The sequence below is a fragment of the Oryx dammah genome, unplaced genomic scaffold, assembly GCF_014754425.2.
Source record: "Oryx dammah isolate SB20612 unplaced genomic scaffold, SCBI_Odam_1.1 HiC_scaffold_26, whole genome shotgun sequence".
Classification (NCBI taxonomy): domain Eukaryota; kingdom Metazoa; phylum Chordata; class Mammalia; order Artiodactyla; family Bovidae; genus Oryx; species Oryx dammah.
Window position 1 is genome coordinate 66,826,451 of NW_024070210.1, and position 22,342 is coordinate 66,848,792.

Here is a 22,342-nt window from a genome sequence, read left to right on the forward strand (position 1 = left end):
TAAAACATATTCACAATCTCAAAGTCTGCAAGATAATTTACAGCCACCCCTTCAGACTTGTATACTTCCTGGGGATCACACAGCAGAGTTCAGGGAACTCATGAGAATGTTAGAAGACAGGATAATCATGGCACATGCATTCATTTTTAGGCACACTTGAATAAAAAAAATACTCACAGCAAAGGCTAGATGGTCGGTGGCCAAACCAAAATCACCTATTTTGACGTGGTCATCAGAATCCAAAAAAATGTTGACAGGCTTCAAATCTCGGTGAATCATTCCCTGATAGAAGAGAGCAAAGAAACCAACAATACTTTTTCCTAAGAACAGCTTATATTATTCCAGTTTCCTCGTTTAAAAGGACAACTGAGTGATAAAAATCGGATGAGGCCGTCTCCTGCAGACCACGCTAGTCTAGGCTGTTTGGCCTCTGCTACCCTCTCCCAGTCAGCCTGCTGCTGGTCCTGATCAGGTCTGATCCGCACGGTTCCCTTCGGCATCCCTCTATCAGGCCTTCAATGATCCTCCTCTCTGCTGCATCTCGTCTCCCTGTTCTGGTCAGGGAGACAAACACCACTTTCATTTCTTCCTCTATTTATAAACTGGACATCTGTAAGTTAGAGTCCTGGTCTTTTAGTATAAATATAGTACAGTATAAACATTTTAAGGTTAAAGAAACTTGAGGCACGGGGTGGGGGAAAACATATTTATGCTAATCCATCAGAGAATCTCATGTTTAAAATGTAAGCTGCGTTTCATCTGAAGCTAGGTCCATTAGCATTTACGTCATGATGACAATTCCTAGTTTTAAAGTGCCATGTTATACACCTGGCAAGCTATGTTCTCAGTCTCATCTCTGCTCTTGCTAGATGACTTTCTGGTTTTCCATGTTCCTAGGAAGGGCAGCACTGAGTCAGAATCACACATCTTGGCATGAATCAATCATACTCTCACTTTCTCTAAACCACTCAGGGAAGCATCCTCCCCTTCCATACTGGTTCAAGTATTTCCACCTAGCCCAGAGGCTGGCAAACTTTTTCTGTAAAGGGTCAGAGAGGAAATCTTTCAGGTTTCATGGGCCACACAGGCTCTGTCACAACTACTTAAGTGTGCAGCAGCAGCACAGGCACGGCCACAGGCACCACATAAACTGTCACGGCCATGGTTCAGCATAACGTGACTAAGGGACACACATCTGAGTTTCACAGAATTGTCAGGTGTCATGAAATATTACCCTTCTTTCAATCTTTTTTACAACCACTTAAAAATGTAAAAGCCATCCTTAGCCCACAGGATGAACAGAAGTGGCTAGGGATCCTGTGGGCGCCATCGTTTGCTGACCCCTGTCCTATCCTTCAATGTTTTCTTTGAACTGTGAGGTTTTATGCTATTTTCTTATCTTTTGATATGTTCTATTTCCTGTAAAAATAGATTATTTCAAAATACCCATAATTTTCCCTCTATTTCAGTTTTTCTCAAGTCTCATATTTACTTTTGTTATAAATTTTATGTGAAATATGTCAGATGTGAAATGTTGCCAAGCTTACTTTCTCATGGATGTAAGCCAATCCATCCAGAATCTCTCGGAAAAGCCTCCAGAGCCTGACAGTGTCTCGATATAGCCCCTGGTCAATGGTGTCTCGTAAAGTGCTCTTCTCACAGTACTCCATCTACAGATAAGAACAAACCAGGCAGGATTTGATGACAGATTTCAATCAAGGAGAACAATGGCAATTAGTCTAATCCTGTATTTTAAAACATGTACCACAGATTTTAAGTACTTACAGGAAAGGCTTATCTTTTTTTAATTAAAAAAAGAAACCAACAGTATTAAAAAAAAAAAAACTGGGGGGAAGAAGCATACTCTTAGCACTCCCAACAAAATCATTCTTATTTTTCACATTATTGTTTATTAAAAAATAAGACTTTAAAAGCCTTGTCACAAGTAATACGAAAACAGAATTAAATAAAATTTTATTTAGTTTTACAAGATCATTTCCAAGCCCACATTTTCAAGAAGGGCCAATTAGTAATTCAATGATGTCACTAGTTTCTCTCATCTGTACGTTAAATTAATGACAACGGCCTTCAAGTCTAGAGTGAAACACTGTAAATATCCAAATATTCAAGAAAGGGCTCTATTTCCTGCTTGACTGTATTAATCTATCAAAAAACAAGGCAATGTCATTTAAGTCTTAGATCAACATATAGCATTTGTTGCTGATTTATGAAACCTGTCTGATTTATGAAACCAGACTGTATGTTTCAAACTAGCATCAAAGTTGAGATTTCTCATGGATTTTTTTGTTGTTGCTTTTAAAGAGAGGAACATACCATTTAAAAAGAGAGAAATACCCTTTCAGACTCAGAATGACATCTAAATTCTGGCTTGTCTTCCAGAGGGCCTCTGCCTCCCACACCATTCTGGTACCCGCACTTCACACTCCTCCCTTACATACTTTCGACTCACTGTAACTGTTCAGAGAGTACTTGAATGGAGAAGCTACTCAATAGTTAGCAGTCTGGGGGACAAACACTTTACCATGAGTGTGAATGATTTATGTTAGGAAAAACCTAAAACCAGCTGCAGCTTCTGTAAAGTAACTACCTAACTAACCTCTTTTGAAACATTACACTTGTCTGAGGGTTCCTTCTTTGGCATAGTACTGAATCTTACATTTAAAGATCTGCCTCCTTGCAGATGTGATTGAAAATACTAATAATGACCCACAGTCCTATTCTCTTGGGCCAGAGGCACGTTTTCCTCTTTGGTTTGTGGCTGTCCCTCTGCTTGCAGGCTCCCACTGTCCAGAACGTCCCCCTTGGAAGAGGGAGCAGGACAAAGCCTATAGGCTTCCCTTTAGCAAGGCCTCATTGGAGCTGGTTCTCCTATCCCTCAGAGGTTCCAGGACAAGCCACTTTCCTAAAGCCAGGCTGGTGTGTCTTCTGTGCACATGAGGATGTTATATGCCTCATAACTTACTTGCCCAGATTTAACTTGTTAGACAAAATAGAATTTCTGTACGTGTACAGTCTAGCGCCTGTGGCCTCGGGTATGGTTCTAATTACTTTACACACATTACTGTTTATTCCTCACAAGTCATTAAGGTACCTGCTATTGTTTAATTTACAAGTGATTAAATTAAATTATAGGTAATGAAATGTCCCAGCATCCTGGGACACAGGATACTGAAGAACTTTGCCTGAGCTCACACAGCTGTGACTGGTGGATCCAGGATGTGAACTTCCACAATCCAGCTGAGCTTAGAACTGGAAACCACTGCCTTATGCTGTCTGTTGCTCTGGTACCAGAGAGCTCGGGTTCAAGGATGAGGGAAAGGGCCTCCATTCTGCAATCCTCTCTGGCCAATTCATCGCTGGCAGTGCTGAGCCCTCTTCTGCTCGTTTGTTTACTCTCATCTCCCAAAACCTACTCACCAGCAACTGCTGGGAGTTGCTGAGTCACTGAGCTGTGTGCCAGGGCCTCACCTGAATGTAGAGGTAGTGCACAGCCTCGGTGGTTGCTGGTGGCTCACTTTCATGACAACTGTTCTTTCCATTGCAATCTTCATCCTAACACAAGAGGAACACAAGAGAGCTCAAAACGAGGCTGAAATGAAACAAGGTCATTACTGTCACCAAGTCGTTTATGCCCGCCCTACCACATACACGGCCATCATGCTGCCTCGGAGGGTAGGTCAGTGAGCAGAACAACCACTGTCCTTTTTGATGCTCACTGTACTTAAAACGCAACTTTGCCAATACCGGAATCTAACACATAGTTTATAGGTCTATTACTGTACAGAACAATGAAAGGGACAACAGGAATAGGTATTAAAGGTGCACAATCCACAGAAAGATTCAAAGTCAATTCCTTCTTACCACTGACATCTTCCTATGGGTAAGAAGGGGTAGAATGTATACAGGTTTATGTTTTAAGGCTGCAGTTTTACTGGAATGTCACCTTTGATGGTAGGCTTACTTTGGAAACAGAAGATGAGAAATCCATCTTTAGCTAAAACAATTTAAATATGCTCATGTTACCAAATGGCACATTGCCCTTGGCTATAGCTCTAAAGAACCACCACCCAGCTGCCACTTAGGGTGACCAATCCCCACACCACTTTTCCACACGGTTGTCCCCTACAGCTATTTTTCTAGCTCATGTCCCTTCAAAAAAAATTCTTTCTTCTTCTAAAAGACATTACTCTTTCCAACCCCCGTATGAAAAATTATTAGGTAGTATTTGACTGTTTCTGATCTGCATTTTTTTGTGTGGAAACATTTTTCAATGTTTTATTTATTAAAGGAAAAATAACCTGTTATGGAATCAATCAAGTTCTACTCTTTTTTTTTGTGGGGTGAGTGGGTGGAGGTGGATCTTAGTTTCCTGACCAGGGATCGAACACGCTCTCGGCAGTGAAAGCTCAGAGTCCTAACCACTGAGTCACCAGGGAATTTTCCAAATTCTACTCTTGAATTATTTATTTATTCTAGGGATTATCCGTAGAAAACTGTTAATCTCTTAGAGGCTTCTACCCATCAATTAGAGTGTCCCATGGGATATCTCACTTACTTGAGCAAAGCCAGAATTGTAAATTTGGTGCCCCCATAATAATTAAATGCATAACTAATGCTAAAACCAAAGCAGTTAGCTTAGACTATTTATGCTATTATTCCTTAAACTTCCTCAGGAGTTTAAGGGGGATTTTAATAGAAAAGAGAAGTACTTACAGAAATGCTGGCTAATGCATTCAAACCTCATTCAAACCAATTTAACTGCTTATCTAAGAGAGTCTATGTGTAGACTTACCTTTATCTACTGTGAATGTACCCTGCTTGTAACTCTATTTTTATTTTTGGTAATAAAGTCACTGTATCCAGTCCCCAGCGACAGAAGCTTTCTCTAGCAACTACAGACAGCCCTAGAGATCACAAAGCCTCACCCTGTACTCCACGACATCAGCACTGAGGGGCTCTGCTGGCCTGGGTGGAGGAAGACACAGAACTGAGTGGGGTCCAAGGCTTAAAGCAGTGTTTTCAAATCTTTCAGACCATGTTGTATTTTACAATACCAAAAGAAACAAGTTCTGTGAACAGTTTACCTTTAGCAGTGTTATGCATTTTGCATTCTATACTCCTCTCTATAGCACTGAAAATAAAATGAACCTGGTTGTAACCCTTGAAACTGATTTTATAACCTGTTACAGGATCATGACCTACAGTGTTAAAACACTGTTCTAGAGGATGGTTTATGACAGTAAGTCACCAAGATTAACTGATGTGAGAGAGAGCCACATAACTCCACAATTAGGCTATTTATTTCCCCAAATAAATTGCATTCAACCCTCATTCCCAACCACATGTTTCCCCAAGTCCTCTAGGAAATGGTTTTCACTAAAAGCAAAGCAAAACAAAAACCCCAGCATGTCAATTTATTCCTTTCTTCTAATAAAGCAGGCCTGTTTTATTTTGTGGATAAATTAAGACATATAAGTAATCACATGGATAGCGTATTTTAAATAATCATGCTTTTTAAATTGACAGTTTCTATATTTGCATGTCAGATTAAGGCTTTACTATTTTACTTGAGGTGTATAACATCAAACATTTGCTATGTCCCCATCCCATGAAGAATAAAATGGTATCACTTCCATTTATATATTTACCTGATTCTGGCTTTTACTGTTCTCATCTTCATTGTCAAAGATGATATCACTGTCAGAATCTGAAGCAGGTCTTAAAAAGAGAATTAGAGAAAGACTAAAGAAACCAAATTCCCTGTTATATATAATTCAATAGCTAGGGGTCATAATAAACTGCATCCAATCAGATACAATGAAATAAAACCACGAATGTAAATAACTAGGATGGATTCTAAGATGAATTAAACTTTATTTTAGGACCATTAATTATTGGTTCTGTAACCCTTTTTAGAGCTGCTGCTGCTAAGTTGCTTCAGTCGTGTTCGACTCTGTGCAACCCCATAGACGGCAGCCCACCAGGCACCCCCGTCCCTGGGATTCTCCAGGCAAGAACACTGGAGTGGGTTGCCATTTCCTTCTCCAATGCATGAAAGTGAAAAGTCAAAGTGAAGTCACTCAGTCGTGTCCGACTCTGTGCGACCCCATGGACTGCAGCCCACCAGGCTCCTCCATCCATGGGATTTTCCAGGCAAGAGTACTGGAGTGGGGTACCACTGCCTTCTCCAGTAGGCCCCATATCAAGACTCCAAACTAGTTCCTTTATTTCCAGAGTTAGAAGCCTTTATCTAAAAAGAATACTTTAAAAAAAATCCTATTAAATGTATTAACAGGAAGAATTGGAATAAGTTTCTACTTTTCCTTCTTCCAGGACTTGAATTTTGAAGACCTCTTGAAGACAGCAGGTGGTAAAAAAAATTTTTTTGGACTGAATTTGTTTCCTCTCTAAAATAAGTTCCATGTACATGTATTCCCACATGGTCTACAGGACTGGATTTCCAACCTAGTCTCCCTTCCCTTGCCTGGGCCTGGCAGGGAGGCAGGATGCACCGGGAGCTCTTACAGGAAGGACTGTGAGAAGACGCCCTGCTCCTCGTCGTCGTCCTCGTCGCTGCTGGAGTCTGGGCCGGTGGCGGGGAAGCGGGTGCTGGTCGAGCGCTCGCCGGACGTGCTCCACTCCACCGAGCTGCTGAGGATGGGCGGCGGCGCGGCCGCCTCCACGCTGCCCGGGCCGTCCGGGTCGCTGTCGCCTGCTGGCTGGGCTAAGGCTTGCCCGTCCTGGGCCTGGGGCCCTGAGTTCGGGGGCGGGGTCGCCGGGCCCGCCGGCCGCTCATGTCTCTCGATCCAGGCGTTGTAGTAACGCACGATGTTCTCATGGTGGAGGCGCGACAGCAGCGTCACCTCGCCCTTGATCCTGCGGAAGTGCCTGCTGGCCGGGTTGATGGGGATGCGCTTCACCGCATAGCAGCAGCCGTCCAGCTTGTTCTGCACCTGCCGCGCGAAAGGGAAGGAAGAGGGGTCCAGCAGGTCAGCCACTCGGAACCGCACATGGATTGGCATTCCTACTGCACCAGCCCGCCCCTCCCAAGGGGAACCCCTTAGCCAGAATCCACAGCTACAGTCAAGGACCACACATCTGAAGCTCTTAGGCTGAACAAAGTTGTGACTGCCAAAAACTTAGAAAACATCTCACCCCAAGCTAGATATATTTAGCTTGCTAGGAGACTCTGAGGAAAAACATAACATCCATTTTACCTTATTAGCCTTTTTGGCGGCGGGGTGGGGGAGGTTGGGGGGGTGGGGGTGGGGCTGGCGCACACCATTTCAGGCAGGATTCGTGGCACCGGGGATGGAACACATACCCCCTGCAGTAGAAGCGTGGAGTCCTAACCACTGGACCACTCGGGAATTCATAATCTCCATTTTAATTTATTCACAAGTACATCCCTGCCTTGCCAATATCACATCTGCTATTTAAATTTCCAAGTCAGCCTTGTTGCTTTTCCAAGTTTGTTTTTAAAAAATTATTTTATAAACTCAGTATAAAGTTTTAGAAGGTGATTTTAGTTTCTTTCCAATTTTTTTTTTAACACTTAAAGTCACTAAACACAAACTAAACTCCAATAGTTTTAACAGACCTGCATGCAAATTCTAAACATCAGCTTATAAAGAATTTGGGCAAATGACAGTTGCCTTGAAACTCTTTTTTTTAAACTATAAAATGGAATTTATACACTGTCCTTACCTCAAAGGTGACTGAAGATTAAATGAAGTGATGTGAGTGAAGCACCTGTATCAAGGCCTCACAGAGAAAAGTGCTCAGTAAATATTAAAAGTAACTGGCAATAACACATTTACTGCCCACTGATTTTTATTACTAGATTGAAGATTTACAATTGATGTTATGTAGGGACTAGAACAATACAATTAAGAATAAAAGAAAAATACAAGAAAACATTTCAAAGGCAAATCTCCATATATTACATAGAGGCATCCTTACCCTGGGCAGTTTCACTATGCAATTGAATTGGCTGAAGAATTTTATTCAAAATTTTGTTTTCTGAACATTCCAATCAACCATGCAGGTTAACTGAAGTGATAAAAACTAACAACTTGCCCATAGCAGAGGGAGAAACTAGTTGGTTACAAAAGATAGCATCATTCTCTTGCTTGGCTCATGGGCTTCAATTTCTATACCAAAACTACTTTTAGGAATGAGAAAGGAACACCATAAAAATGAGTTTCAGATTATCTTTTTTGGGGGTATGAAAACAGTGTTTTTGAGTAAAACAGGTCAGTCTGAATGCTGATGGATATCTCTTATTGATGCATGTAACCTCAGGCAAATGAAATAACTTCTCTGAGCCTCAGTTCCCTCATCTGGAAAATGGGATAATACCTATTCTATAAGAATATCACAAGATTAAAAGACAAGGTTTGTGAGCCACCTACCACAAGCCTCAAATAGGGAATGTACAGTCCAAAAATGACAGCCCTTTTACTGCCATGTTAATAGAGAGGAGGATGGTGGGAAGTTTTGGCACTGTCTTTCAACCTTATGTCTCAGTATATATCACACATATCACATATGTAACTAAGCAGGGCTCCATAGGGCCTTCCCGGGATAAATCAGCCATGATGTCCCCAGCCTGCCTCTTGTTTGTAGAAAAGCTTTAGTCTCCCAGGCCTCTCCTGAGTCAGAAAAGGCTGCTCAATAATGACTGAAAGAATGTGAACACAGAGTGACCAAAAAATAGTAGTTGGGCCAGGAGAACTGGAACGATTTAAAAAGTGCATCAGCCACAGAGCAGTCACAGGATCTTTAGTTCTTTCCTGAAGCACAGAGATAACAGTGTCTGAAGCACAGTCTTGAATTGTTTTACAGATACTAAAACCCCCACCAGATGGAAGAAACTCATGTTGAGCATGAGCATGTAGCCCCCCAGACCAGGTGGAGTCCAAGGACTTAAGATGTTAAGTCCTGTGACACCGCCCTGTTACGCGTCATCAACCAGTCAGAGAACTGTCCATGAACTGATCACTCACCCTACTGTTCTCTCACCTTGCCATTAGAAAACTGCTTCCCTGGAATCCATTGAGGAGTTTGGGTCTCTTGGGCATTAGCTACCCTTACTCTTTGCTTGGCGCCTGTACTTTCCCTCACTAAATCCTGGTGTCAGTAGATTGGCTCTACTGAGAGTGGGTGAGCTGACCCAAGTTTGGTCTGGTAACACTGTGAGTCACTGGCTGTGGTGTGGGGCCTGGTACACTGGAACTCTTAGGAATTCATTTATTAAAATGCAGAGGTGCATGAACAGTAACAGCTCCAATTGCTAATGAAATGCCAGACCTCTGTGCACAAAGCCCTACCTTAACCTGAAAATAGAGATGGGGTGTGAGGGCTGTGAGGTTCTCATAGTGAGAAACCACAGGAAAAACCCGGGGCTTAAATTGCTAAAATGTTTTTGTTATATGAGTTTACTAATCACTCCAGAAGGTAGTGAACGACAGGAAAGCCTGGCATGCTACAGTCCATGGGGTTGCAAAGAGTAGGACACAATTTACCAACTGAACAACAACAACAATAATCATTTTTAAATACTTATAAGGAAATGAAGTTTGATCATGTTTTGCATTCTAAGTATCTAAATATAAAGAAGTTAAAGAAGTAGATCAAAATTATGATGTGAGTTAAAGGGGTAATATATATTTCAATCACCCATTCCTCTTAAAAATAACTGTGATTACCTGATCAGAATATATCTGCCCAAGCAGATTTATTTAGTCATCTAATGTCTATACTTTCAAGAAAAAAGTTGAAAATTTTCCATGATATTATGAGTTTGTTTTTTGGAAAACGTGCTGAAGTTTGTCTTTCTGTCCCTGATTACTACAGAAAAACTCATTTGCTGCTTTTTTCAGTGTAAAAGGCATTCTACAGTGAGACAGGCAAAGCTTCTTAATAATACTCTCAGAATCCTAAACAGAAACCTGCTCTATTGATGGTGGGCTACCTTCTTATGGGTAAGATGATGTATTTCTCATATGGATTTGATAACGGTAATCTGGGTCTGTTAAATTCTAACAAAGTAGCTAAATTACACAAAAAAGAATTGAAATCGCTCTCTCAAGGGGAAGCTGATAATAAAAGTTGCCCAAATAGCCTGGAATGAGGAAGGCAAGACCTAACAGCAGCATACCTTAATAACGTATCACTAGTTTTCCATCTCGGTAAGAGCTGGAAAATAAAAGCCATCAAGACCATCTGGGCCATTTCCCAGTTTGAATTCCATCTCAGTTCTAACCTTGTAACTCTCTTAGCTACAGTGACTCTAAAAGCAAATGGGAGAAAAAGAGAACAATCTTCTTTCTGAAGCAAAGCACACAAAAACATTCTTCATGCAGAGGCCTTGACTCCACTTGAAGGGCTGTTACAATCATGTAGTTATCATGTTAGTGCCCTGCATCAAGCAAGGGGAGAGGAATGATGCATTCTTAATGTGTCCAGAGTAACTTTAAAAAAAGCCTTTAACTACATTAAGGGGAAGATGATCTTTGTTTCAAATAGTTGTATTCACTTTCCTCCCTACCCTCAAAATAGAAATCCTTACCTCTACAGAGATGGAACAGGGAAAGGGCTCTGGGCTCTAATAGGGGCTGGGGACAACTCTATATCACACCTTGATGACGGCTCCAAAAGCTCCTTTGCCAAGAAGCTGTAATTCTTCAAACTCAATGAAATAGCGGGAAAACTGTCTCTGGGTCTCACTGAAGAACGCAGCACTGGGTAGCTGGTTGCTAGGAATGACAGTCTCCACATAATCTTGTCCTCCAGAATCTGAGATAAAACAAGAGAGGCAACTGAGGCATTGAAAATAGAGCTGCAACATCCAACCACGATGCAGGCATGGGAGGAAGGGGCCCCAGCCAGGGAGCTTTAAAAAGTACCTCTTACCTGCCTGACCCTTTAATACTTTCCTCACCTTGTATTCCTTAAAGTAGGTAGAAATATTTAATTAGCCCAAGTCTACAGGGAGGGGTAACTGAGGGTAAAGAAATGACCGAGCAACAGAGCCAGGAGCCAAACCCAGGTCTCTTGATCATCCCAGTCTCTACTGAGGCTCCTTCATCTGCTACTCGAGTAACAGCAGGGAAATCTAGTTCTAAGGCAGTGAGGGTGACATGATAAGGGCGAATCCACGTGAAGAGGCTGCACTGCCCGACATTCCATCAGAGGGGATATGAAAAACCAGGATGGCCAAACACCTCCATGCACACAAGACACAACCAACGGATGGGTTTACGTATAGCTCAGCATAAAACAGATAAATGACCCATGCAGTCCTTTCCAGTCTTAGGTTAATAGCCTTTCAAAATAATTTACGTTAAATAGGCTATCAGAAAAGAATGGTAACAGACTCACCTTCTGGACTTTGTTCCAGTAATGGTATTTTAGACTGAGGATTTATAAAGCTGTGTTTTAACAACTGCTGAGGACTCCATCTTTCCTTGTCATCTAAGCAGACACACCTCAATGAGACGGAAAAAAGAATCTCAGCAATGCACAAAATAAATGCTAAATAAAGTAATCCAAGACTTTTAATTATGGGTTTATCTTTCAGAGATACACATTAGAGAAATCAAGTTACTTGCGGACCAAAATGTGTCCCTAAGTGAATTTAATTTAATAAACATTCTTGCAGGATTTATATGCTAAGCACCAGGTTGCATAAGTGGGAGAAAAAAAAAGTATAGTCTCTAGAGGCCAGAAGACTGACTCATTTTTTAATATTTTTAAAAGTCTAGGATAAGATAGCACAAGTAGGTTATGAACTTTTGCTCCCACTAATAGCTTAATGACCTGCCATGTTACACTAAGCTTTTCTGGGGACCAGTCATAAGAGTTCCTAAAGGAAAAGCAAATCAGACAGCTAGCTGATGCAGGGTTGGGGCCCAATATGACAAACTTTAGATGCAGCCTGTTCATCACAGTTTGAAGTATGCTGGAATACTTCAAGAATTCAAAAGTCTCACATTTTATCACCTGCATATGTGCCCAGTCACTTCAGTTGTGTCTGACTCTTTTCGACCCTATTGACTATAGCCCGCCAGGCTCCCGTGGCCATGGGATTCTCCAGGCAAGAATGCTGGAGTGAGTTGCCCTCCTCCAGGGGGTCTTCCCTACACCGTGTCTCCTACGTTGCAGGCAGATTCTTTACCTACTGAGCCACCTGGGAAGCCCATATTACCACCTGGTTTCTTTTAATTATCATTCCTTGAGCCTTTCTGTTTAATGTTCTAACAACAATTTGTTTAATAATGAAAACAAGCCATACCTTTAAGCTAGAGTTTTTCAAAGTGGGGCCCCTCAAACAGCAGCATCAGTATCACCTGGGAAATTTGTTAGAAATACATACTTTCTACCCCAGTCCTAGTAAATCAGCAACTGGGGGTTGGGCTGTAATCTGTGCATTAACAAACTCTCCAGGTGGATTCAATCCAGGAGAAAGTCTGAGAATCACTGTTCTAACTAATCCAATAAGCTGCTTGGCTTTCATAACAACGACCCAAGCAGCACTGCTTGGTAGCTTGTTGCCCTAATTATAAAAAGGTATTTAAAACAATCAATCATCATTGTGAATTATGGACTTAAATCTACACGTATGAAGTGGTGACAGCAACTACCATAAAAGGTAATATTTAATTTTCTCATGGCACAGTACTGAAAAGTAAAGCACTCCTAATTTCATACCTTGAGAGGGAAGAAAAGATCGCAATAAAAGCATGTAAAAGATACTGTATTGTCCTCTAAATTAAAAATTAACTTTTAATTACATCATTAACATGTGAATACTTTCTCCTTGCAAATATTAAAACATTACTGATAAGGATAAAGTCTTGGACAACCATTCAAACAAAAGATACAGTTTTAATTTGTGAACACAGAGTTTAAAAAAATGACACCATCCTGTACATATTTTTCATCAACTGCTTTCTTCATTTGACTGCATAAAAGGTTTTGCACCCAATTTTACTGAGGCGAGGGTGTATCCCCACACCAAGAAGCAATTTCCCAATACCAGTTGGGTGTCATAAAACTCAACTCAACTCAATTCTGACACTGGAGAGAACATCAGATCCCAGAGGTTAGGGGCTCAGTCAGACTTCCGTCCCTACCCTGACTTGAGACACCGATAAAAGTCCATGTTGTCACCTGTGCTTCTGACCAATGGGCTATCGATGGAATGGAGATTCCAATGACCTCCTCCTTGGGTTCATTTAACTTGCTAGAGCAGCTCACAGAACTCAGAAACATTTTACATACTAGTTTATCAGCTTAATGTAAAAGGCTATATAACTCAGGAACAGTCAGCTGGGAGAGATGCAGAGGGCAAGGTATGTGGGAAGGGGCTTGGAACTTCCTTGCCCTCTCCAGGCCACCACCTACCCATCACCTCCCTGTGTTCACCAGCCTGGAAGGTCTCTGAATCCTGTCTTTTTGGTTTTTAATGAAGGCATCACATGAACAATTAAATCACTGGCCATTGGTGATCCATTCAACTTCTAGCCCCTCCCCTCTCCACGGAGGTTGGTGGTAGGACTGAAACTTTCAAACCCTAAATCAAGTGGTTGGTTCTCCTGACAACCAGTCCCCATCCTTAGGTGCTTTCCATCCTTAGGTGTCTTGTTATGTTATTTGCTATTATCCCTGTCTTTTGGAGGAAAAGACTCAGAGTAGGGAGTTTAAGTCACTCAACCAGTGAAGGATAAAGGTAGAATATGAACCGAGCTGTCTGGCTTTGACTCTGGGCTCTATCCTATCACAGAGACTGATGTGAAACAAAACCTTTCTTCAAAAGATGTTCACCAATAAGTAAAAATGTAACTACACGTGAAATGCTGCTAGGCTTGTCTGGGAATGATTTTTTGTTGTTGTTAACTGGGGTTAGACAGCAAACATAGTAAAACAATACTGTACATCTGCTTCTTAAGTAAGTGGTCTATCAAACCACTCTAGGAAGACAGAGAAATATATGTTTAAGGACAACCATATTATTAACAGAATAAGAAATGGTACTGATCTCAAGTTCAAAACTGACAGCACAGAACTGTTCTCTAAGAAGAGAACTATGAAAGTTTTGGCAACTGAGTCCTTCATTTCACTATTAAATATGAAAGATATGTTCTACTTAAACTTCCCAGTGTTGTTTGTTTATATTACTAACCTTTACTAAATTATTCTTGACCAAGGAGGAAGGGCAGAAAGCTAAAGGTGACATTCTGAAGGAGGAAATGAATCTTTCCATAGTGGTTCTATCCCTATTTTCTCTCTCTGATGTCATTTTAGCCAACTTCATTATCAGGGTGCTTTTATAAATAGCTTTAAAAAGTTCTACTGCATTAAAGAGAAATCATAAAAGATTTCTTTAGAAATTTTAGATGTTTATATACTTTGAGAGGACACAGCATCAAGAATCGTTAGCCCCTTTCTACAATTTTGCATACTGCATCTCTTCTATTTATTTCTTAATTAAATTATAGGTGATTTACAATGTTGTGCTAATCTCTGCTATACAGCAAAGTAATTCAGTTTCACACACACATACATCTTTTTAAAAAATATTCTTTTCCACTATGGTTTATCCTATGAGATTAGATACTGTTCCCTGCGCTATACAGTAGGACCTTGGTTTTATCCATTCTATACATAATAGTTTGCTTCTACCAACCGCAAACTCCACTCCATCCCTGACCCTGACTATCACTGTCTGATCTCTATGTCTGTGAGGCACATTTACTTCTATTTAATAGTATACATGGGAGAAGGCAATGGCACCCCACTCCAGTACTCTTGCCTGGAGAATCCCATGGACGGAGGGGCCTGGTGGGCTGCAGTCCATGGGGTCTCGAAGAGTTGGACACGACTGAGTGACTTCACTTTCACTTTTCACTTTCATGCATTGGAGAAGGAAATGGCAACCCACTCCAGTGTTCTTGCCTGGAGAATCCCAGGAACGGGGGAGCCTGGTGGGCTGCCGTTTATGGGGTCACACAGAGTCGGACATGACTGAAATGACTTAGCAATAGTATACACAAACTATCTATTTAAATATAAGTGCAGCTACTTTCACTTCTGTAATGGGTAAGAACAACTGAGTGACAGGAAATAGTAATATTATAGATCAGGCCAAATGGCAGCTGGAATAGATGGGAACAGAAGAAACGTAAAGGGTAAAAGAAATGTAGAGAGTGATGAAGTGAGTAAAAGTGAATGGTTGGGGAAAAAAAAGGGTGGGAAATATGACAGTGTCAGAAAGGGAAGAAACCAGGTTCACTTCTGCAGGACCAGGGGAATGTCTAGAAAAACGCAGATAAGGGATCTTATTTTGTAGAGAAACTGAGAGAACCAAGGTGTAGCTTAGACAGAGGCAGGGCAAAATAAGGAATCACTGAATTGAAGGACCTGGGCAAAGACTTTTGGCCAGAGGAAAACCTCAGTAAGAACTATCTCAAAGTAGATAAAACAGACAAATTAGAGGTATGGTTTTAAAAGATACAAACTACCATATACAAAACAGATAAGCAGCAGATTTGCAACAGATAACAAAACAGATAAGCAACAAGAACTAACTGTACTGTATATCACAGGGAATTATAGCCATTATCTTGGAATAACCTACCATGGAGTATAATCTGCAAACATCCTGAATTACTCTGCTGTAGACCTGAAACTGGGCTTCCCTTGTGGCTCAGTTGGTAAAGAATCCACCTGCAATGTTGAAGATCTGGGTTCGATCCCTGGGTTGGGAAGATCTGCTGGAGAAGGGATAGGCTACCCATTCCAGTATTCTTGAGCTTCCCTGGTGGCTCAGCTGGTAAAGGATCTGCCTGCAATATAGGAGACCTGGGCTCGATCCCTAGGTTTGGAAGATCCCCTGGAAAAGGGAAAGGCTACCCACTCCAGTATTCTGGCCTGGAGAATTCCATGGACTGTATAGTCCATGGGGTCACAAACAGACACAACTGAGTGATTTTCACTCACCATACCTGAAATTAACACAACATTGTAAATCAACTATATCTTAATTAGGAAAAACAACACTTGGCTCTGTAATTAAATCTGTAACTGTAATTTACAGATGTTGAGACTCCTCTGACTAGGGCAAGGAAGTCATTTGCTTTCTATAACTTGGCTGAATGGGACATTGCTAATGAAGAAGAATGGTTAAGAAAAACCAGGGGCAGAATTGTACTCCTAAAGCTGTTTTCTAAATGGGAGGTGTCCTCTTTGACCCCTTAGGAACCAGCAGTAAAAGTGGCCTTTACCATTTGGAATACCTGGGGCATTTCTCCCCCTAGCAGCAGTCCCTACTGATTTCTTAGCGTATACCAGGCAGTCCCCAAAAAGTAGTTTGAAAGTCTATTATTAAGCCCAGGTGAATTTAGAAGAATGTAGGAGTTATGAGAACAATAAACCTAAGTGAGAAAATAGAACATATGTGGCTGGGAAAGGACTGGGAGAACAAAGAAGTAAGTCGAAACCTGTTCTTCTCTTTTCAGATTATACATGACTTAGATGTTAAGCACATTCAAGCACAATCAAAAGTAAAGGAGTAAAATGCAGTTAGAGAAAAATCTCAATGACACTCACTTCTTTAGAAAGTCTTGAAAATCAGCTGGTAAGTCACTAGGGATGGTCACGGGATACTCTTCACACTCTTGTCCTTGGCTGAGGGAGAGCAGCAGAAGGCCGAGACGCCAAATATCCCCTTTCTTCCCGGTTTTATAAGGGAGGGCACTGTCACTGAAACGAACCCGGGTCTGCTCAAACACGTCCTCCTTGCAAATGTCTGCCAGGCGCTTAGAAATACTGTAGTCCGTAATCTTGACGGTGCCCTCTGCATCCACCAGGACATTCGATGCACTCAGAACCTTGTGCACTACGGAATTGCTGTGCAAGTAATCGAGGCCTGACAAGAGCTGAGCTGTGTACTTGCGAAGCTGATGTACCGGGATGGGGCCTGAGTGGCCCAGGTGGGCTGCGAGGGAGATCCCATTAGTGTGCTCCACCAAAATATCCACCACGATGGAATCGTCGTGCTCTTTGAGGTTCATCGCAAAGTAGCGTACTATGTTTGGATGGCTCAGTTTCACCAGTGAGCTGAATTCCGTTTCTGCCCCTTGAATCTGGAATGGAAAAAAAAAAAACAATAAGATGATGATAGCTGGGTTGGTCAGCATTTACTAGTGTTTCACCGCAAAAGTGAAATATTTGAATAGAAAATGTACTTTCAACAGCAAGGAGAAGGAACATGCCCTGAACTGAGTCCTCCCCTAAACCACATGGTCATCTTACTAGTTCTTAAAGATGGACAAGTTTTATTTTTTTTAATTTAATTTTATTTTTTTTTTAAATTAATTAATTAATTTATTTTTAATTTTTACTTTACAATTCTGTATTGGTTTTGGCATAGATTGACATGAATCCACCACAGGTGTACATGCGTTCCCAAACATGAACCCCCCTCCCACCCCCCTCCCCACAACATCTCTCTGGGTCATCCCCGCGCGTCAGCCCCAAGCGTGTCATATCCTGCATCAGACATAGACTGGCATTTCGATTCTTACATGATATTATACATGTTTCAATACCATTCCCCCAAATCATCACACCCTCTCCCTCTCCCTCTGAGTCCAAAAGTCCGCTATACACATCTGTGTCTTTTTTGCTGTCCTGCATACAGGGTCATCATTGCCATAAAGATGGACAAGTTTTAAAAGCAGCTTCTTTTGTAATATGGCCACCAGAAAACAGAAATATTAATTTAAAAATAAGTTTTTCTGATTATAAAGATTCACTCTCAAAATTTTAATAGGTACTAATACAAAAGAAAAATCCCACAATTTATCTTTATGGTCACTACTCAAAGACAACTGTTATGAGTTTAGTGTATTTACTTTCAGGTTTTCTTTTTGTAATAAATACACATACATTTCCAAACACGATGCTTCGTCTACTGTTTTATAACCTCTTTATTTATTATGTACCACTGCAATATTAAATGTTCTCCTTAAGCTAAGTATTATGAATCAATTATACAATTCTTCAGTCCCCTAAAATGTAGTTGTGAATATTTCAAGAGACTGAGAAAATGCAAATGATTGCAAATAGCACTGTTATGAAGTACTCTTTAGTTCTTGTTGGAGAGAGAGCTATTAATGGAATAATAAGAGCTAAGAAAGGAGGTTGAAAAGCAGCTGCAAGAGTATGGACCACGCTCCGGAAGTTCTGAAAGAGGCAGCAGGGTCTGGGAACACTTATGATCCTCCACCATCCCCTCTGGTTGAACAGATCTCATTGCATTCTGGTCTTTTTTGCTGGCCAGTCAAATGCTGAGTTACTTTGTTTTGTCATTGCCTTAAACTCCAGGTTAGTCCTTTCGCTCAGTGAGCCATCTTGGATGCCTACCTGCTTTTTGCACTTGTCAATCTTCTCTTTTTCTTGACTGGTAAGGAATGGGCCCATTTTTTTGTGCCACTGAAGGACCCACTCATGCAACAAGACAAAGCTGCCAGTAGCTGTTTCCAAAGCATTGTAAACTAATTTTCCAAGCTGCTCATCACTGCCTGCACATCAAAAGGAAATATAATTAAGTATCACTGGTATATTTTCTGTGGGCATTAAAAAAAACACAGGGAATAGTCATTTGTTCAACAATGGATACCATGTACTATGAAAAATGTGATTTCATGTAATACATGCTCTTTTGTAACCAATTTTTGGTGTTTTAACAATATATTTAACTTTAAAATATTAAATTTTACAAAGGGACGATATTCAACAGTGAGATCTTAGTATCAGATCAATGTTTTCTTCCATTAACTGGTATTCATAATGTTATTTTCATAACCACCTCTGACAACTGTGCCTGCTGGTGTGGTAGTGTAACCTTCATATGCTAAATATCAACTAACATTGATAGGAGTTTGGAACCAGGAACGTTCCATCAATGAAGATTAGCATGCACAGTGAAAACAGGTTTTAGTAACTCAGAAATCTGAACACATCAATGATCTTCTAAACACAAACTCTGAATATGCTCAGTAAATACAAAGTGGCCAATGGCTTTGAGGGAAGGAACAGGTCATGACAGTTTAAATTTGAAGTGCTTGAGAGAGACACATTTATTTAGTGAGAGGCATATGGTGTCCACCTATGCCTGGGGGAGCTAAATTTTTGTAATGCCCCCAGATTTTTTATAAAAATCTAAAATTTTATTAAAGACTGTAATAGAAAATCACCAAAAAATTGGAAGTGGAGAAAAATATCACCCACAATATCACCAATTTGTCTTTCTCTTCTAGAACCTTCTACCCTTTTTTCCCCTAATTTACCAAATTGTAGCATATATAACAGGGGTTCTCACCCTCAACAGTACTGACATTTGGGACCAGAAAATCCTTTGCTGAAGGAGGGTTCTGTCTTGTGTACTGTTAAGATGTTCAGCAGCAGCCCCGCCTCTGTCCATGAGAGTGTTAGTCATCAAAATATCCAAACGTCAACTAATGTCCCCCAGGGAACAAAATCACCCCAAATGAAAACTACTGAGATATTCTTTTTCTCTTACTATATAAACAATAGTTTTCAATGATGCTACATTATCTTCATAATGAAAAGTAAAGTAACCTGTATACATAAGACAAAGTAGTTTTTGCAAAAACAGTCTAGAGAAATGTGGCTGAACTAACTCACTGAGAGAGGCAGCATTCCTTCACAGATATGCTGACAATTTAAGAGATTTTTAATTTTAATTGAAATGATCTGTTATACTAGTTATAAATAATTCTGGACATTCTTAGCTAAGGGAAAATAAAAATAAAAACTTCTAGTGTTTGAAAATCTGTCAACCAAAGTAAGCAACCTGTGGAATGTCAGATCTCTGCAGCACATGTTGGAGATACAGGATAGTAAATATTAACAGGATGGAATGTGATGTGATGTACATAGAGCCTAATTAAATTTGTGAATTATATGGCACAATGTCTTGCAATATATATATCCTCAGCAGGGACTAAGTGGGTATTTCGTAATTGCTGGCTGCATTTTTTTTTTTGTATTATTTTGTATTATAATTCTATTATTGCCACCCACCTTTTGTCACTTCTCCTTTGGGGGGATAATAAAAAGAACAAAAGAACACACTGAAACAAGGCTGAAGGAAAATGTTACCATAAGAGCTCAGACTGATACTCCACTGTGTGATCATTTATATAGAAGCCTCTCCAGTGCTTTAATATTAATATATAGGGAATAGTATCTGGGGAAACTCTTGATTCCCTCTAGTTCCAACAGCTTTATATTGAAAAGCAAATGTTAATTAGTTGATCTTTCACAAAAACATTTCTTAAAAAATTAGGACCCATTTAAAAAATTAAACCCATTATGAGAAAACAAAATAAATAATTTATTTGGTGGTTTTACATTAAAAAAAGTTCAGATTGCAAATATGCCTCCTAATGAGGGTATTAACAAAGGTGAATTTGTCTAATGAGTACCAAGGAGACTAGGAGGCCAGGGTAAGGTAATACACAGTTGGATTGATTTGCCTTCCTGATTTCCCCAGATCATTGAAAGTAGTGAGTTTTATGTTGCCAATTCATGAGTCAGAAATGCCTTAGAGTCAAGGACAGCCTCAAGACCAAAGCAAATCATCTCTACCAAGGTCTTAAATCTTCCCAAATGGTGGCTGTGTCTGAAGAGGGCAGGCTCTGTGTATATGCAGAATCCTGCATGGTCCACGCCACCTCCATCAGCCAAGGTTGTGTTCAGATCATGGACTCTTCAGATGCTTGGTTTCTTTTCCCTCTACCTGTTGCCCTCTCCCTGGCAACTTCCCTTTCTGTGTACATCTCCTCAAAGAGGAAGGGAAAAAAGATCCCTTTAAAAGAAAGCAAACTTGATTTAGGTAATTTAGCTGCCTACTAGCTCTGCTAAGAATACTCATGGGATTGGAAATGAAACTTAATTGTCAGATTCACCATATGCAAGTGATCCCTACACCAATTAGTGGCTGTATCTGTATGACTGATAAAAGATGATGTACATTTAGAGCAAAGGAAGTAAACATGGAAAACTTGATTTTAATATAAACAATTCAAATAAAAATTTGAACAAGATTTACTACAAATAGCCATCTGCTAAATAAGATGGCTAAACTGCTAAATAAAACACATAGAAAATAAAGTGAATTTCCTGGTCTGGTACAGGATGCCAAGCAAGAAAATGCTAAGCAGGTGGACAGCAAATTAAGAAAATGAGACTTAACCCTCAAAGATCACAGGCATTAGAACTCACTTTGCTATACATATTTCTTCAGTAACAGATATACATGAGGCAAAATTCCAGATTCATAATATTTCAACCAATTTGGTTTTGAAAATTTTGGCAAATTCTAATGATGACAAATTTTGTCTTTCTGCTAACAATATTTCCAACAGCCTGGGGCTTCATTTCCATCTTACTGAAGTGGAAAGCTGAGTGACTTCTCCTTTTGATCATCAGGAACAGGAGCTAGAATGATTGTCAGCTTACAGAGTTTTCCTGCAACCACGCTGGTCTAGACGACGTAGTGTCTATTCTCCCCTGTTCCTTCGTGATTAACTTGCGTAATTAGAATAATTTAAACGAGTTTAGCTAGTTTACTCACCAATACATTTCCCTTTGTGCACCATGAGCTGATCAGGACTACCCACAGAGAAATACAGGATTTCACAAGAGCCAGGAGAATCTTCGCTACCACACATAGAATACTGACGTTCTCGCCTTAAAAATAAATTTGGACAATGATTTTTTTTTTCTTTAAGATTAACACAAGAAATTTGTGCCCCTCCATTTTCTCCTGCTTACTAGTCAATTCACTGTCCAACAGCAGTCTCTGCTGGGAACTGAGCTGAAGGTGCTAATGGAAAAGCTGTCCAACCCCCCATTCACCATGAAGTCTTCCCCACGTGAACTCTACAAACCCTGTTCCAGATGGGCGCTGCCCTGTATGGTAGCCACATGTGGCTACTTAAATTCAATCACAACTAAATTAAATTAAAAATTCAGTTCTTCAACTTGAGTAGGCATATTTAAGTACAAGGATTCCTCATTATATTGTGCTCCACTTTACTGAACTTAACAGACACCATGGCTGGTTTTTTTTAAAACAAATTGAAGGTTTGTGTCAACCTTGCGTCAATAAGCAAGTCTATCAGTGCCATTTTTCCAAAGGCATTTGCTCACTTCGTGTGTCTGTGTCATACTTTTGCTGTAATTCTCGCAATAGTTAAAACTTTTTCATTATTATTACGTATTT

General features: G+C 40.4%; 1 protein-coding gene across 5 annotated transcripts in view; it reads right to left on the bottom strand.

Moving 5' to 3' along the window:
- EIF2AK4 (eukaryotic translation initiation factor 2 alpha kinase 4) overlaps positions 1–22,342 on the bottom strand; it is a 101,929-nt gene that overhangs the window by 45,516 nt on the left and 34,071 nt on the right. For all 5 annotated transcript variants that reach the window (XR_005718741.1, XR_005718740.1, XM_040226957.1 and 2 more), the window contains exons 7-16: positions 21,692–21,807; positions 18,454–18,611; positions 16,636–17,171; positions 11,407–11,513; positions 10,664–10,821; positions 6,547–6,974; positions 5,670–5,739; positions 3,490–3,573; positions 1,548–1,670; positions 178–282 (exon numbers count right to left, since the gene is read on the bottom strand). Coding sequence is in view for 3 of the 5 variants with exons in the window: in XM_040226957.1 (XP_040082891.1) it covers positions 178–282; positions 1,548–1,670; positions 3,490–3,573; positions 5,670–5,739; positions 6,547–6,974; positions 10,664–10,821; positions 11,407–11,513; positions 16,636–17,171; positions 18,454–18,611; positions 21,692–21,807 (1,885 nt within the window). In the remaining 2 variants the exon portion in view is untranslated. The remainder of the gene's footprint in view (positions 1–177; positions 283–1,547; positions 1,671–3,489; positions 3,574–5,669; positions 5,740–6,546; positions 6,975–10,663; positions 10,822–11,406; positions 11,514–16,635; positions 17,172–18,453; positions 18,612–21,691; positions 21,808–22,342) is intronic.